General features: G+C 37.6%; 1 protein-coding gene across 3 annotated transcripts in view; it reads right to left on the minus strand.

The window, feature by feature from the left end:
* The window catches only part of CPSF2 (cleavage and polyadenylation specific factor 2), a 30,629-nt gene that overhangs the window by 294 nt on the left and 14,959 nt on the right, over positions 1 to 15,376 (minus strand). For all 3 annotated transcript variants that reach the window (XM_040256617.1, XM_040256618.1, XM_040256619.1), the window contains 7 exons: positions 14,739 to 15,029; positions 6,205 to 6,305; positions 5,655 to 5,855; positions 3,255 to 3,407; positions 2,334 to 2,559; positions 1,608 to 1,907; positions 305 to 439 (listed from right to left, as the gene is read on the minus strand). In XM_040256617.1, coding sequence (XP_040112551.1) covers positions 305 to 439; positions 1,608 to 1,907; positions 2,334 to 2,559; positions 3,255 to 3,407; positions 5,655 to 5,855; positions 6,205 to 6,305; positions 14,739 to 15,029 — 1,407 coding nt within the window. The remainder of the gene's footprint in view (positions 1 to 304; positions 440 to 1,607; positions 1,908 to 2,333; positions 2,560 to 3,254; positions 3,408 to 5,654; positions 5,856 to 6,204; positions 6,306 to 14,738; positions 15,030 to 15,376) is intronic.

Consider the following 15,376-nt stretch of genomic DNA (forward strand, 5'->3'; position numbering starts at 1 on the left):
GGTTACTTTATGATTGATTAGGAAGTGATTGTTCTGATTCACAGAATATGAACATAATATTCCAGTCATGAATTTTACATAGACACATAAATGTCAGAGGATTCAAATAATAAAAATCTACAATAAAATTATATATCACATCTTTGACAGTCCCTTTTAAAAGCCTTCAAGGTCGATCATTATAAATTTAATTTACTGTTCTCCAGTTTGTAAAATTAACTCAATCAAGAATTCCAGAATTCAAAATAACAAAATACCAGAAGTATTTGTTCACTCAGTCCTTCCTTACTAAAAACACACTTACTCTACGGACTGCCACTTGATTGTTGCAAACGAGCACACCTCCTACGAATTCAGCTTGGATCCCCTCCCGTAAAAGAACTTGTTTGAAGTCTGACAGTCTTGGTTCATTCATAAAAACTGACTGATGTCCAGGAACCTGAGGTAAGGTTAAAGGGGAAAGAAGAATTTCAAACAGAACACCAGACAGAGTTGTACTGAATAAAGGGAAGTAACACATGATCTCAAAGATAATTTCTATTATCCCCTGAATTCCTTTGACAGATCATTCATGTCTGTAAATCACATTCCCAGTTCTTATTCTGAGTTTTACCTCCTTATTTAACATTACAAAGCCCTTCACATTTTCTGAACGTTTCACAATCAAGTTTATTAGTCATGCCTCATAACAGAAAGACGTTTGATAATGTTATGCTCTTCACTCACCCACTTGCCGAAGGGGGTCAACGAGAGTGCCAGTAGGCAGAACTGAACTGAAATTTCATTTTCGAGATCCCAGTCCTTTGTATATAGTTCAGAGGATAATTGTCCCTGATCCCGCTTCCACTGTCCTTCCCCCCTCACTGTGAATGCGGTGGACACCGTGGGTTTTAGAATCAGAAAGGCAAGTGGTTCAATGTAATGCCACTACTTTGAAGTTGTTTTGGAGAGTGCCAGCTTTGGCGCAGAGAGAAAAGTTCCTAATTCCTTCCTGCAATTTCAAGAGTTGTGCTCAAAGGGGATCTGATGAAAGAGGCCATCTCTTCATTCCTTATTGCAGAGAAGGGCTAAAGATGAGGGGACAGTCGTGTAAGACTCTCGTGATGTGCTTTTAATATTACCGTACGTTAAACTATCTTACAGCTCTGCCAGTTAACTAGATATCTCTTGAGAGCACGTAAACAAAATACCAAGCTAAAACTATATCTCTACTAAATAAAACATTTCTAACTATATCAAAAACAAAAGTGGTTCAACTGAACAGGCAACATAGAATAATGGAATTATAAATCTCCTAACTATAATAGAAGTAGATAGGTGACCCTCCCAATCATCAAACTTAACATTTAAAAATCTATTCTGGAAAAAACAAATCATGGAACAATTACGTGTCTTAGAAGGAAGGTTTGCTGAAGGGTTCTCAACTATTGTTATTCTCTAGCCACAGAAGACACACACGCACAAGCACAGGGACATCATCTTTAGTAATTTTTTTAAAAACTTCAAAATAAGTCTACATTTGACACATTTTAAATGGTTCAAAACATAGAAGGAAAATTCAAAGGGTAAATTAAGGGAGAGAGGAGAAGCAGCACATGCTTTTTTACCTCATGAGGTGGTAAGGGTTCCAGAGTAGGAATGATCTCACTTTCTTCACCTGTTTCTTTCTCATCGTCTCCGAACAGACTTTTCATGGCCTTCTGCTGTGCTATGACACTGGAATCTGAAGGCGCATCCACCTGCATTTCGGAGTCTTCTCCATCATCCTTTAGTTCTCCTTCTTCTAAAATAACTCCTGTGTCCACTTTGGAAACTCTCATGTCTAAGACACCGTCTATCCAAGCTAGTTCAGCATCTTTTGCCTTACAAAACTGAAGGGAGCTGACAAGTGAATCTTTTAATCTCACCTAGATATGATGCAAAGGGGAAAAAGAGAAATAAAGCCCACAGAGTATAACCTGACAATTAAATATGACCTATTATTATAATTTTCTAACTTTAGTACTGTGTATTAAAGTTTAAAAATCTTTCACTCATCTGATCTTCACTGTAACTAGTAATGACCCAATGACCCGTAAGATCATTAGGGCCCCTGTCTACTTCCCGAAGTAAAGGTTCTTAACTTCGACTGCACACTGGGACCACATGGCAAATTTTCATTTCTACTGATGCCAGGGTCCCACCTGCAGTGATTCTAATGTAACTGGTGAGACTAAGACGAAAACACTGCACCCCCTTCACTCCCCCAGAGCTCTCCTGATGTGGAGCTGAGGTTGGAAACCATCAATAATCTCACCCCCTAGGACTTGCTGCTTGAAGGCCAGCACCCTTACCTGGTAGATGTGAGTTTCACTAGTGGCATCGACTGTCTCGTGCAGCTTCGGCATGTACACTTTAATATCTTTCCCACCAAATGCTCGACAGCACTCTGCAAGATCCTGACTGGCTTCTGGTGGTCCATGGACAATGATTAACTGGCGTGGTTTCATCTGATTGATGATTTTTTTAATGGAATCCCCATCAGAGCGTCCTTCATAGTCTATGTAAGTAACCCTGGCTCTGTAATTAGATGATTATTCAAGTTTCCTTTTCTAAAATTAGGTTTTTAATAGCTTTTATCATCAGGAAAGAAATGTATCAACATGTAGCATGAGGACTTAAGGAATATACCTGTGTTATATTGTTAACATGTATTATTAAGCTCTTGGCTATACTCAAGAATGTATACTAAATGATACTAGACAAATAAGCCACTCTGCTCTCTGATAACTTTAAAAATATATATATTCCAAAATGATCATTTGCTGCTGTTAACTGCACTAAACAGAAAGGGGAAAAAAGGTTCACAATTGATATTTTTAAGACACAGTGGTGTTTTTAAGATATTAGTGCCCTAGAGTTAATTGAGTCAAGGTGTTTATTTTACTAAACAAGCTCTTAGAAAAATTAAACTTATGAATTACACAAGTTCACCTGCTACTCAACTTACTAAAAACACCAGAAAGAATGTTTCTTCATATAAATGTACAATGTGAAGTTTAACCCCCTCCTCACCACCAATTCACGTTGGCATTCCAATGTCATTAATAAAGTGAAAAACTCCCATATATCACAAGAAGAAAAAAAATTAACTAAGCACAAACCTGCTAGTGAATATTCAGAAATATAACCTCTGAAACAATGTTAATTGTATAATTCAAGTACTTAAAATTTTACTTTGTAATCTATTTGCAAAATGCAACAAAAGCACTTACTTTATTTCAATAGATTCTGTTGTAGAAATACACTTAGTAGGAACATCAGATAAATCCTGATCCATGGGTTCATCTCCATTTGTCAGGCCAGACTCTAATTTGCTTTTTTCTTCTTCAGTAGCTTGAAGTTCTGGCACTAAGAAATCCTCTGGTCTAAATAATAAGCCTCTAATTAGAAGTAGTAACAAGCCAGCTAATGTTATTTAATATATACAACTAATTAGTAGATGGCACAATCTTTAGACTCCTCACATACCTCAGGATTCAAATATACATTTGATGCAAAGTCAATGCAACTTCACAATTGCAGTAATGAAATGACAGCATATATTAGGTTCTTTAAGTACACTTTGAAACACACCATGTGAGGAGTGAAAAAGGCCCTATCTAGACAGGTCTTTCAAAGACCTGAGAGGCTGCTACAAGCACTCCTGCAACCTGGCCCTTCCTTTGTTCCAGTAATTCATTTTCTCAGCTTCTGTGGCTTCTCTTGTCAGTTTCCAATCTTACAAATCTCAGATCTCCTTTAGTTTCCCTAAGACGGCCCCTCACCCATTATTCCTTCCCTGCCTGATGAAAGCAGAGGACACAAATTAGCTCCCTCAAAAGCCTTTACTTTTATTTCAACAAACTACTAGCACATTTATTTTTTAGTATCAGAGAGAGTTCTATGTTAAAATTAAAAGGCAAACTTTTTTTAAAAAAAGCATTCTCTCTAATCTCAGTATTTGTCATGCCCTAGCCCCAAATCCCCTCACACTCTCTCTCTGACAATCCAGGCCTCTACCATCAGCACCTAGACTGCTGCAGGAGCCCAGTATCTTTGATTGTAATCCACAGAGCAACTGTAGCACATTGCCAACTGTAATCCACATAACGATGGCAAGCAGCAACCACTTAACACGCATTTACTGCAAGTCAGGTGCTATGCTGAGTGCCTTAAAAGCACAATCTATTTTACCTCCATTTTTAAGATAAGAAAATTGAAGCTAAAGAGCCCTGTCCATATGCTAAACAGACTGGCGCTAATTAAGTGAAGCGGTAAGCAAACTCTCCAGCACTGTTTAGATTGTTAGCTTTTTTCCCTACTACTTTAGAGGGCCAAATAAACAGTAGAATTTTCCTAATTAAACCCAAGGATGACCTAAGACCATATGCTCAAGATACCATTAAAGGAGAACAAAGAAGGTGCAAGAGAGGGAGCTAACTGTGTTGGGGTGGTGGGGGAGAAGAGGGAAGCTTTCCAGGAGTTTGTGAGGCCAGACTCAGCAGCCTGAAAGCCTGGGGTGGGAAGGTGGAACAAGGCTGCAGGAAAGAAATGTGTAAACGCATGACGTGAAAAAGCTGAGCAGCCATGAATACCAAGATGGGTGGGGCTGAGGCGCAGTTGGAGGGAGGCCAGGAGGGAGGGGATATATGTTTACTGTAGTGGACTCACTTCATTATACTGCAGAAACTTCCAGAACATTGTAAAGCAATTACACGCCAATTAAGAAAAACAGAAAAGGCTGAGCAGGAGGAAACTGAGAGAAGGCTGGTACCACCAGAATGGAGAACACACACTAATGTAACAGAAATATAGAGAAATATAATAGGAAAGTAGAGAGAGACCCAACTGTGAAAGACGTTGGGCACTATGCTAAGGCATCTGACATTTACTGATCTTTATTCAGGACAATAGTGTTTTCAAGTCTGTGATTCGAACATGTGATTTCAGTTGTTTTTCTAAAGGTGTAGATAGATTTTCCATGGTTCCACTAATGAGATCTCCTATTCCTCTTATAACTAAAACAGGCATGCAATACTTGAAACATAACCCATGTCCCCAACTTAACATAACTCTAGCTGTCAAAAGTTCTTCCTATCATACATCTTTTTCCAATGCATGTCCCTTGTACATGTGCTAAATCACTTCAGTCGTGTGCAACTCTTTGCAACCCTATAGATCACAGCCTGCCAGGCTCCTCTGTCCATAGGATTCTCCAGGCAAGAACACTGCAGTGAGTTGCCATGCCCTCCTCCAGGGGATCCTTCCACCCAGGGGTTGGACCCACGTCTCTCACGTCTCCTGCACTGGTGTTCTTTGCCACTAGCGCCACCTGGGAACCCCTGCATGGCCCTTACCTCTCTTTTTAAGTGGGCGAAGGGAAAGAGTGGTGATCATCTTTCAAAACATTTCACATACCTAATAAAATTATCAGTTCTCCTTTAATAGTAACTTTCTAGATGTTCCTCAACCTATTTTTACATTTTAAATTTAAAGTTTTCTGTGTCTTTCAAGCTGAGATACTCAGAAACTACATACATGATAACCAGAAGGACCAAATTCATTGAGCTCAAATGACAACACAGTTACTGCCTCCAACCTAGAAGCAAGAAAAGCTTGTTTTACTCACGTACTTGATAATTTCTCCATATTCATCCCATTTAATTCTTTCTTCTGGGGCAGGAAACATAGGATAAGACTTTTTAGCCTGTTTGAAGAAACTTCCTTTACGACTGCCTTCACCTTTCATCATCAGGTCATGCTTGGTCTTATGCGCTGATGGCTGGTCAATGTCTTCCTCAGCGTCACTCTCATCGCTGGAATCTATGTCCGCCCTAAGGGAGTTTGTGAAAAGGTACAGATCAGCAAGTCCCCAAATGATTTTTAATTAGTATTTATAAAATTATTCTTAAATTAACAGTCAATATTAATTCAACGATAATACAGTATTATTGGACTGCTATTTTGTGAAATATAGTGTAAACTGCCAACTGGTAACAGGCCAACTAATAAATACATGCTAACATTAGCAATGAAAAGAATTTAGAATTCTAGCACCACTGGGAAGATGTATTGAGAGCAATAAAGTCAAAAGAAAATTTAAGTATTTTTCAATTAAACATTTTTCTGTAGAAACAAGTTCTCAAATTATAAAAACTTCTAATCTGCCTGAAAACAACTTACTCTTTTGACTGCTCGAGCTTTTTAGCAGCTTCTTTCTTTAGTTTCTCTTTTTCCAAGTATTCTTCAAGTTCTTTCCCTTCAAGTTTCACACGTTTCCTCAACTACAGAAAAATAGCAGATGAAAGGAAGTATTAATACTAGGAGGTGAAGGCAGTGGGGTGTGAGAAATACATTACATCTCTAAATTGATTCATCATCTTTAAACTAAATTTTCCTCTGAAATATTCAAGTTTCTATTACGTGCGATCACAGGTCCTATTTAGATTAGTACTAAAATTGAGCTGTCACATTTCCAAGATGGGTTTAATTTAAATCAAACTGGTTAAAAATCACCAATCAGGCAAAGAAAATACAGAAAAGTATTTTTATAGCTTGGTGTAGGTGAGAGCTACAAATCACACAAAACCGAAAAGAAAAGGTGAATACATATGGTAACGAGGGGAAAAAAACTCTGATATTCTAATCTCATGAAGTGAAAAGAAACTGAGAAAATTATCTGCAGCACTATTTGACTATCAGAAGCAATTTTTCCTAAGAGCTCTTCCAAACATGTTAAGAAAAAGATGGTCAACACAATAAAACAGGACAAAATGATATACAAGCACTTTATAAAAATGATTAATAGCCATGAAAACATATCCAATTTTACTAATAATTTTTGTTGTTGTTGTTCAGTCGCTAAGTCATGTCCTACTCTTATCAACCCATGGACTGTAGCCCACCAGGATCCTCTGGCCATGGGATTCTGCAGGCAAGGATGCTGCAGTGGGTTTCCATTTCCTTCTGCAGGGGATCTTCCTGACCCAGGGATTGAGCATGCATCTCCTGCACTGGCAGGTGGATTCTCTACCACTTGACCCAAATGATATTTGAAAAATGCAAAAAATTTTAATGTAAAACCATCTTTTAATTTATGAAATTGGCTATAGTAATCACTAACAGGGAAAGGTTACTTTCATCCACTATGGGAAAATTACGACGACTATGTTAGAAAGCAATTTGTCAACATCTAAAACTAAAAATGTACCTATCGTTTTAACACAGCACTTCTACTTCTAGCAAGTTATCTACTGAAATGATAACAGAAAAGTGAGGGGGAAAAAGTACATGGCAGCAATGTTTTACAAGACTGAAAAACCGGATACAACCTTAAAATCCATCCGCATGGAATGATCTAATCAGTAGTTCTCAAATTTTCTGATCTCTTTTTATGTTTTTTTCTCTTTAGCCCCAGATCTTATTATTTGAATATTTGGAACAATCATTCTATACATGGGCTTCCCTGGTGGCTCAGAGGGTAAAGAATCTGCCTGCAATGTGGGAGACCTGAGTTCAAACCCTGGGTAGGGGAGATCTCCTAGAGGGGGGCATGGCAACCCACTCCAGTATTCTTGCCTGGAGAATCCCCATGGATAGAGGAGCCTGCTGGGCTACAGTCCATGGGGCCGCAAAGAGTCAGACACAACTGAACGACTAAGCACAGCACAGCACATTCTATACACATATTTTTATTTCTTGCAAAACTCCATATTCCATATTGCTATGTCATATCACTCTGTTTTATGCCACGTTTCCATCAAGAAGTATTTCCCCAAATCACGATCTACCTGTGTTGTTGTTGCTAAGTTGTGTCTGACTCTTTGCAACCCCCTGGACTGTAGCCCATCAGGCTCCTCTGACTGTGAGATTTCCCAGGCAAGAATACTGGAGTGGGTTGCCATTTCCTTCTCCACTCATCTCTTTTCAAACTCCTAAAAATTACTGAGAACCCTGAAGAACTTTTGTTTTTTGTAGGTTATATTTATTCATATTTTACCATATCAGAAATTAAAACTGAGAGATTTTTAAAAATTTATTTGTTCATTAAAAATAAAATCACTCATATCATGTTAATGTTAACATCATTTTTCACAAAAGATGATAATTTCCAAAGCAAGAAAAAAATAGTAAAAAGTATGGCATTATTTTACATTTTTGCAAGTCTCTTTAATATCTAGCTCAATAGAAGACAGTTGGATTCTCACATTCTGCTTCTTGCCATATATCGTTTTGGTTAAAGTATATTTAGAAAATCCAGCCTCACACAGATGAATAGCTGGCAAAATTTTAAATAGCCTTTTCATGAATATTCTTCTTTGATATTACATTAAAACTCAAAAAGTGGTGGTTTCTTAAAGGCTAGTTGTCATGTGGAATCTTTAATCATACCCATAACTTCTGTACTCTGTTACATTAAAATTTACTGATTGATCTTTTTTTACTTGGATTTTTTACTTGTACATTACTTTGCAACTTCATGCATTAGATATTTGGAAAATATTAGTTCATTAAGTTACACAGATTAGTTCATTAAGTCACACAGTTAAGTTAACTTATGAATATTAGTTCATAAATTACACAACATTACACAAATTTGACAATATTTTTAAAAATCAACATTTGCAAATAACACCACCATCTCCCCAGAAAAGTCATGTTGTCAATCTGACAGTGACAGGCTAAATTTTCCAAAATGCTACTTTTCACTTGAAAGTTTCAGCTTTATCAGATTGAGGCAAGAAATGCTGTCAATTGTTTTCCTTAGAGTCACAAGCTCAATTATTCTTTTTTGGGAAAATATTTCCCAAATACATAAGTCTGAATAACTATGTCATTTCAAGTAAAACTGGTGTTCCAGGAAATCAAGTAGCTAGTTTAACTCAACAACTCAAGCAATTACCCAAGTGATTTCTTCAAGACAAACATCATATTGGGTTGGCCGAAAAAAGTCATTTGGGTTTTCTGTAAGATGTTAGGGAAAAACTCAAACTCTTGGCCAATCTAGTATGTAACACAAGTGCTTCTGTATACTTCCCATCTCGACACCAAGATTATTTTAAGAGGTTCTTTTTAAAAGGATTTAATAAAGTTATAACTTTATTAAAGTTTAATAAAATTTGTAAGTTTAATAAAAGTAAATAACTTTTACTACTTCATCAAGGATATTCTTAACTGCAACTTTATTTGAACGACAAGTGTATGGTGATGAAAAATGCAGTGATTAACCTAGCTTGGTGCCACAGACTTGATTTATGCTAAGGCACCAGCACTTTACCCACCACTGCTTTCACTTGTCAATATTGTAGGCACAGTAAAAGACAAATAACATCTTAATATCACCATGAAAAACAATTGGTGGATTCCATAAAAGGGTCTCAGGTAGCCCCCAGGGGTCCTTGCACCATGCTTTTGGGAACTACTGGATTAAATAATCAAAGTACGTATACATAATGTATTATTAAAGAATCACTACAAATAATTCAATCACTTATTCAAGAACATTTTAAAGTTTATTATACCAAGTATTGAATAAGGTAAATCTGTAGCAACCTTCATTATTCAAAAATACATGGAAAATTTGGTCCCATTTCTTTTTTAAAAAAGAATCATATAGATATTTGTATGTGAATAGAAAAAAAAATCTAGAACATATATGCTTCAAAAATATCAAGTCTTGACAACAAATGCAATGTGTCATCCTGGATGGGATTCCAAACAAAAAGGAAAGGCCATTGTTGGCTAATCACCAACAGTCAAGTGGGGTCAATGGATGAAATAGTATTTATATCAACAGTATGATATCAGTGCTTATTTCCTTATTTCAAGTGATGTATCATAAATATACAGTCTTACAGGAGCATGTCCTCATTTCTAGGTATTGCATACTGCTGTGACTAGAGTTAATGATGGAGTATCTGCAGCTTACTTTCAAAAAAGTATCTCATACTGTGTCTGTACGTATATGAAGAAGTCATAAGGCAAAGCCAATAAAATGCTGACAACTGGGAAATCTGGGTATACTATTTTTTACAACTTTTCTGTTAACCTTTATTCTACAATAAAAAGTAACAAAAAAATAAAACCAAAATCAAGTGATTCTACTATGTAGAATGAAAGAGTGATTTACATGTTACCCCTGGCATTTCACATTTACCTAGCAGTATACTTGAATGTAAGTTCAATTTAGAAAAGTATCATTATTTTCCTGTAGTACACACTTGGCAATTTACACAGTTGTCTGTTTTAACCACAAATAAACTTGAACAAAACATTCACCCCATGATTTAGCTTATGCCTGTTGCTATAATAAATTTTACTTTCCATCTTATTTTCACATAAGATAGCTAAAATTAATGGCTAAATTCAAAAGCAGATTTCTAGAATAATCAATCCTAAGATTTTTTTTCTTCCTAGTTCTTCACTGCATTGTCTCCAAGTTATTCCTTTTTCTTAATCAAATCTACTCCCATTCGTTAATCCTTATTCATCTACTGTTTTTGCTCTTTTTAAATGCATAAGATTTGACTCTAGAGAAGGATAAATGTAGATGAAAAAAAACCATACATAGTAAACTCTTATCTAACATGATCAGAAGTCTGGTTTATTACATATTCACTCATCTGGTATTTCATGAACTTAACCTACCCATTTACTGAGGACCTTCCACATACTAGTGGATATAAAAAAACAAGATCCCTTTCTCATGAAAAAATATCCGACAATAATGACAGCTAGGGAAAATAACGTGATGGGCTGGCAATTGAGTAGTAGACTGGCAGTCAGAGAAGGCCTACCTGAGGAGGCGACCTTTCAACTGAGACCTGAGTAAAGGAGTAAACAGGTGCAAAGCTGTGAAGGAACATGAGAGGCAGAAGGAGCCCCTGATGCAGTGAAGCACTGTGGAGCGTAAAGAAAGCAGAATGAGATATGGTCAGAAAAGTGGACGGAGATCAGGTCAGTGGGACCTTGAAACCCTGGGAAAGGAGTCTGGATTTTTTTCAAAGAGAAGGAAGTCACCAGAGGGTTCAAGCAAGGGAGTGACACGAAATGATAAATTTTTAAAAGATGCCTTTGGGGGTTGTTCGATGGTTACAGAGCTTGGGTTTCACAAGTTGAGAAGTTTTAGAGGTCTGTTGCACACCAGTGTTCACACAGTTAACACTGCTGTGCTGGACTCGTAAATATGGTTCAGATGGTAAATTTCATGTTATGTGGTTTTAAAACAATAAAACAAGAGAGAGACAGAAACAGAGAGAAAGGAAAAGACATGCCTTTGGCTGCTATGAGAATAAAGCATTAAGGGAGCATAAAAGTAAAAACAGTGAAGTCAATTAGGAAACCACTGCACAGCCCAGGCAAGACCCTTACCATGGGCTAGGATGACGGGAGTGGAGCTGGAGAAAAGCAGACAGATTTAGGATATATCTGGAAGTCAAGTCAATAGGAATTGCTCCTGGATTGGACATGGGACATGAGAGAAAATTCCCCAGTGGCGCCAGTGGTAAAGAAACCGCCTGCCAATGCAGGAGACTCAAGAGACACAGGTTCCACCCTTGGGTCGCGGAGATCCACTGGAGGAGGAAATGACAACCCACTCCAGTATTCTCGCCTGGAAAATTTCAGAGACAGAGGAGCCTGGCAGGCTACAGTCTAAGGGGTCGCAGAGAGTCAGACACAACTAAGGGACTAATACACACACACAGTAACTAACACACACACACAGTCACTAACACACACACACAGTGAGAGAAAAGGAATCGAAAATAAATTTTAATAGTCTATGTATTGGAAGTCTGGAAAGTGGTTACCCTTGGAAACATAGGGAGGATGAGGAAGGGGGCATCTGGGAGAAGTGGTAATAATTTATTTCTGATCTGGGTATGAGCTAGAACATGTTTGTTCAATCTGTGCAAATTTATCATGCTGTTTGCTTACAATACACAAACTTTATATGTATGTATTATATGTCAATAAACATTTTAAAATTATCTATACTTACAGCTTGAGTAAGTACGTGGAAAGTGCTGCTATTCCATGAGATGAGGAAGACTCAGAAAAGAACAAGCTTGGGAACGGGGGACAAGGAACAGTAAAAACTACTTTGGATGTGATAAAGGAAAGAGGTGATAGATAATGGAGAGAAAAAGGATAACCACAGAAGAAATATCCCTAACAAGATGAGAGGGCAAAGACCCTAGAAACAAGTATTGCTTACCAAAATATTAAAAACCTAAAACATTTCAAAGTTTCAGCTCAGAATGTCATTTTCTTTTTCAAACTTAAATCACTTTTCATAGTCTTTTACTAATTCCTCAAATGGCATACCAGCCATCATTGTATTTCCAGTAATAAATATTTTCAAATTTAGTATTTCATATCTGATGAAACTATTTCAAGTTTTGAACCTCATATTTTCTTTTAACTTTATATTTCTAAGCTATAAAATAGCCCAAAAGATAGTATGCATTTTACTTTGATATGCCTGCTCTGAATCTTTCCTCAACAATTCTGCTTTTATAGTGAATGTATATCAGATTTTAGTTACTATTTATGCTTTTCTTAAGCAGAGTTAGGGACACAGCTGAAGCGACTTAGCATGCATGCACTAAGCAGAGTTAAAGACTAAGATACCCTTATCATTTAGCTTTTCACAAACTAAACAGTCCTTAAAATCACTGCTAGGAAGACAAAATAAACAGTAATCATCTAAAAGTGTGCACAAGAACGCCAGCTCTTAACCATTCAGTATCAGTCGCTTCAGTCATGTTCAACTCTTTGCGGCCCTATGGACTGTAGCCCACCAGGGTCCCCTGTCCATGGAATTTTCTAGGCAAGAATACTGGAGTGGGATGCCAGTTCCTTCTCCAGGAATCAAATCAGCGTCGCCTGCATCGGTAAGCAGATTCTTTACCACTAGCGCTACCTGGGAAGCCTTACAAATCATATTAGTTTTGAAAAATTGGCAGATTCGATGTGTTGGTTACCAAGCAAAATGATCTCTTGGCTTTTGGGTCGTTTGGCTAAATGTTGCTCCCGTAACAGCAGACAAGGCTGCAATGTGGATGCAGGACAGATTAGGCTATTTAGTGATGAGAAGGTAAGAGAATTCCTCCCTGACTGCTTCTACTTCTCAGTTAAGTTTGAAACAAGGTTATGTGCTACAGGTGAGGGCTGAGATGGGCTGAAAGATATTTGTGGAGAAAGAAAGTACTGTCCTCCTGGAGAATGGGAGATGCATTATCCCACAGAATGTGGAGTGCTGGTGTTGGGTGCCTGTCTGACAAGTGAGGTCAATAATGTGAAGGGAAACCTCTCCACACAGTGTATTTAACTCCAGTAACATCAGATTGCTTGCATATAGGCATGAATTAAGCAAATGGTTTAACTAGAGTCTGCTAGGCAAGTATAATAAACAGAAAGAAGGGTAAAACAATTAAATATCTTGTAACAATATCTGTCTGAACATCTCCTAACAATCTATAATGGAAAAGAATCTGAGAAAAAAATATATATATACATATGTAAAACTGAATCACTTTGAATCATTGTAAATCACACTATACTTCAAATAAATAAATAAAAAGAAAGGTGTCTGCAAAATAATGCTGGACCATTGACCAGAAGATACAGCAATGATGATTAAGTAGAAGTGATGAGGTTCATGAATTCAAAGTCCCGGTGGGACTAAAGCATTGTTGGCATGGGAGTGCCAGAGGAAGTCAGCTATGAGACCAGAGCGTTCTGCATGAAGGAGAGATCTGTAGATCATAACAAGGTTAAAGGTATGAGCATGGGAGTAGACTGCACGATCATGGGAAGGGATGGCTGAGGTGGAGTGGAAGAAAAAAATTAAGAAATAAAGTGTTGGGGCTTCCCAGGTGGCTCAGCGGTAAAGAATCCGTCCGCCAATGTAGGAGACAGAGGAGATGGGGGTTCGGTCCCCGGGTCAGGAAGATCCCCTGGAGGAAGAAATGGCAATCCACTCTAGTATTCTTGCCTGGGAAATCCCATGGACAGAGGAGCCTGTGGGGCTACAGTCCATAGGGTCACAATGATATAAATAATAAAGTGTTATCAATTTTAAAAAGAAAAGAAATAAAGTGTCAAAGAACTGAGAGGGCAAGGAACTGGAAAAATCATGCATATGGATGCTCAAGTCATCACGAATGGAGTCCTGAGCATGAGTGGACAGGAAGGCTGTGAACCAGGGTCTCAAGTCACTAACGAATGACAGACAATGACCAAGAGAATAGTAAGTGTCTGGAACAAGAAGAGGCCAGCTTCTTTTCAAGTCTGACAGCATGAGCTACAGAGGGAAGAGAAATAGCTTGAAAGCTACAACACAGAAGAAGGACACCTATGCCACTCAAATACATGACGCAGGAAAGAGAAGGCTACTGGAAAAAGAAATCTTAGGAGATAGCCAGATTTCTATTATGGGAAGAATGTGAAAGCAATTTTTCAGAGTGAGTGAGAATACAGTATATATGCATATTCTCTGGGTATGGTTCCAGACGGCACCATGGAAGGGTTCGATACTGAGAACTTCCAGTTTAGGAGCTCTGAAAGGCATGCTGTTAAAGCCCCTCTACTGTCAGCCTGAAAAAATCCTGGAACAACTTCAAGTTTTATTTTTGATCACTGACTGTTATAAACATCATGCATAACGTATCCCCCAAACAATTTCAAGATGAGGTTCACACACAAGCACTTACCTCTATTTCTGTAACTTTTTCGGAAGGATTATCAATTAGGAAACGTGCTAAAGTCCCAGGAGTAGTTCTGTAAGTCAGAATGATCGAGTTCTTAGGGTCCTGGCACCACTGAATAAAGAGATCCCTTGAAAATCCACATTCCAGGTCAGGCTGGCTGGCAAGTACAACTTTAGGGCTAGGTACTCGAGCCAAGTCAGAAAGACCATGACACAGAGAGAGATGACGAAACTGAAACGGATTATTTCTTTTGTCTTCAAAACACCTCATCAACTTATCACTCATCCATTCTACCTAAGAATGGGGGGGAAAGATGGCAATAATTAGAAAATACTGCATTATAACGTGAATGTATTCTACAATAGTTTAGGAGTTCAAGTTCTATCTTAAGTCTTTTTTTCCACCAATGGTTGCTTAAATTTGTACCATGCTGACAAGTAGCTTATTGTCTGTTTCTATTCCCCAACAAATCTTCTCAGCCAAATGTTCATCCTTAAAAATCTGTAATTTTACACCACGTTTCAGTTATGTTACCTTAAATCTTATTCAGAAGGTAGTATATAAGTTCTAAATGAATATCTTACCCAAGATAAAGAAAAAGAGCTTATTCAAAAGAAGAGAAAAATGAATTCTAACATTTA

The sequence above is a fragment of the Oryx dammah genome, unplaced genomic scaffold (genome assembly GCF_014754425.2).
Source record: "Oryx dammah isolate SB20612 unplaced genomic scaffold, SCBI_Odam_1.1 HiC_scaffold_16, whole genome shotgun sequence".
NCBI lineage: Eukaryota > Metazoa > Chordata > Mammalia > Artiodactyla > Bovidae > Oryx > Oryx dammah.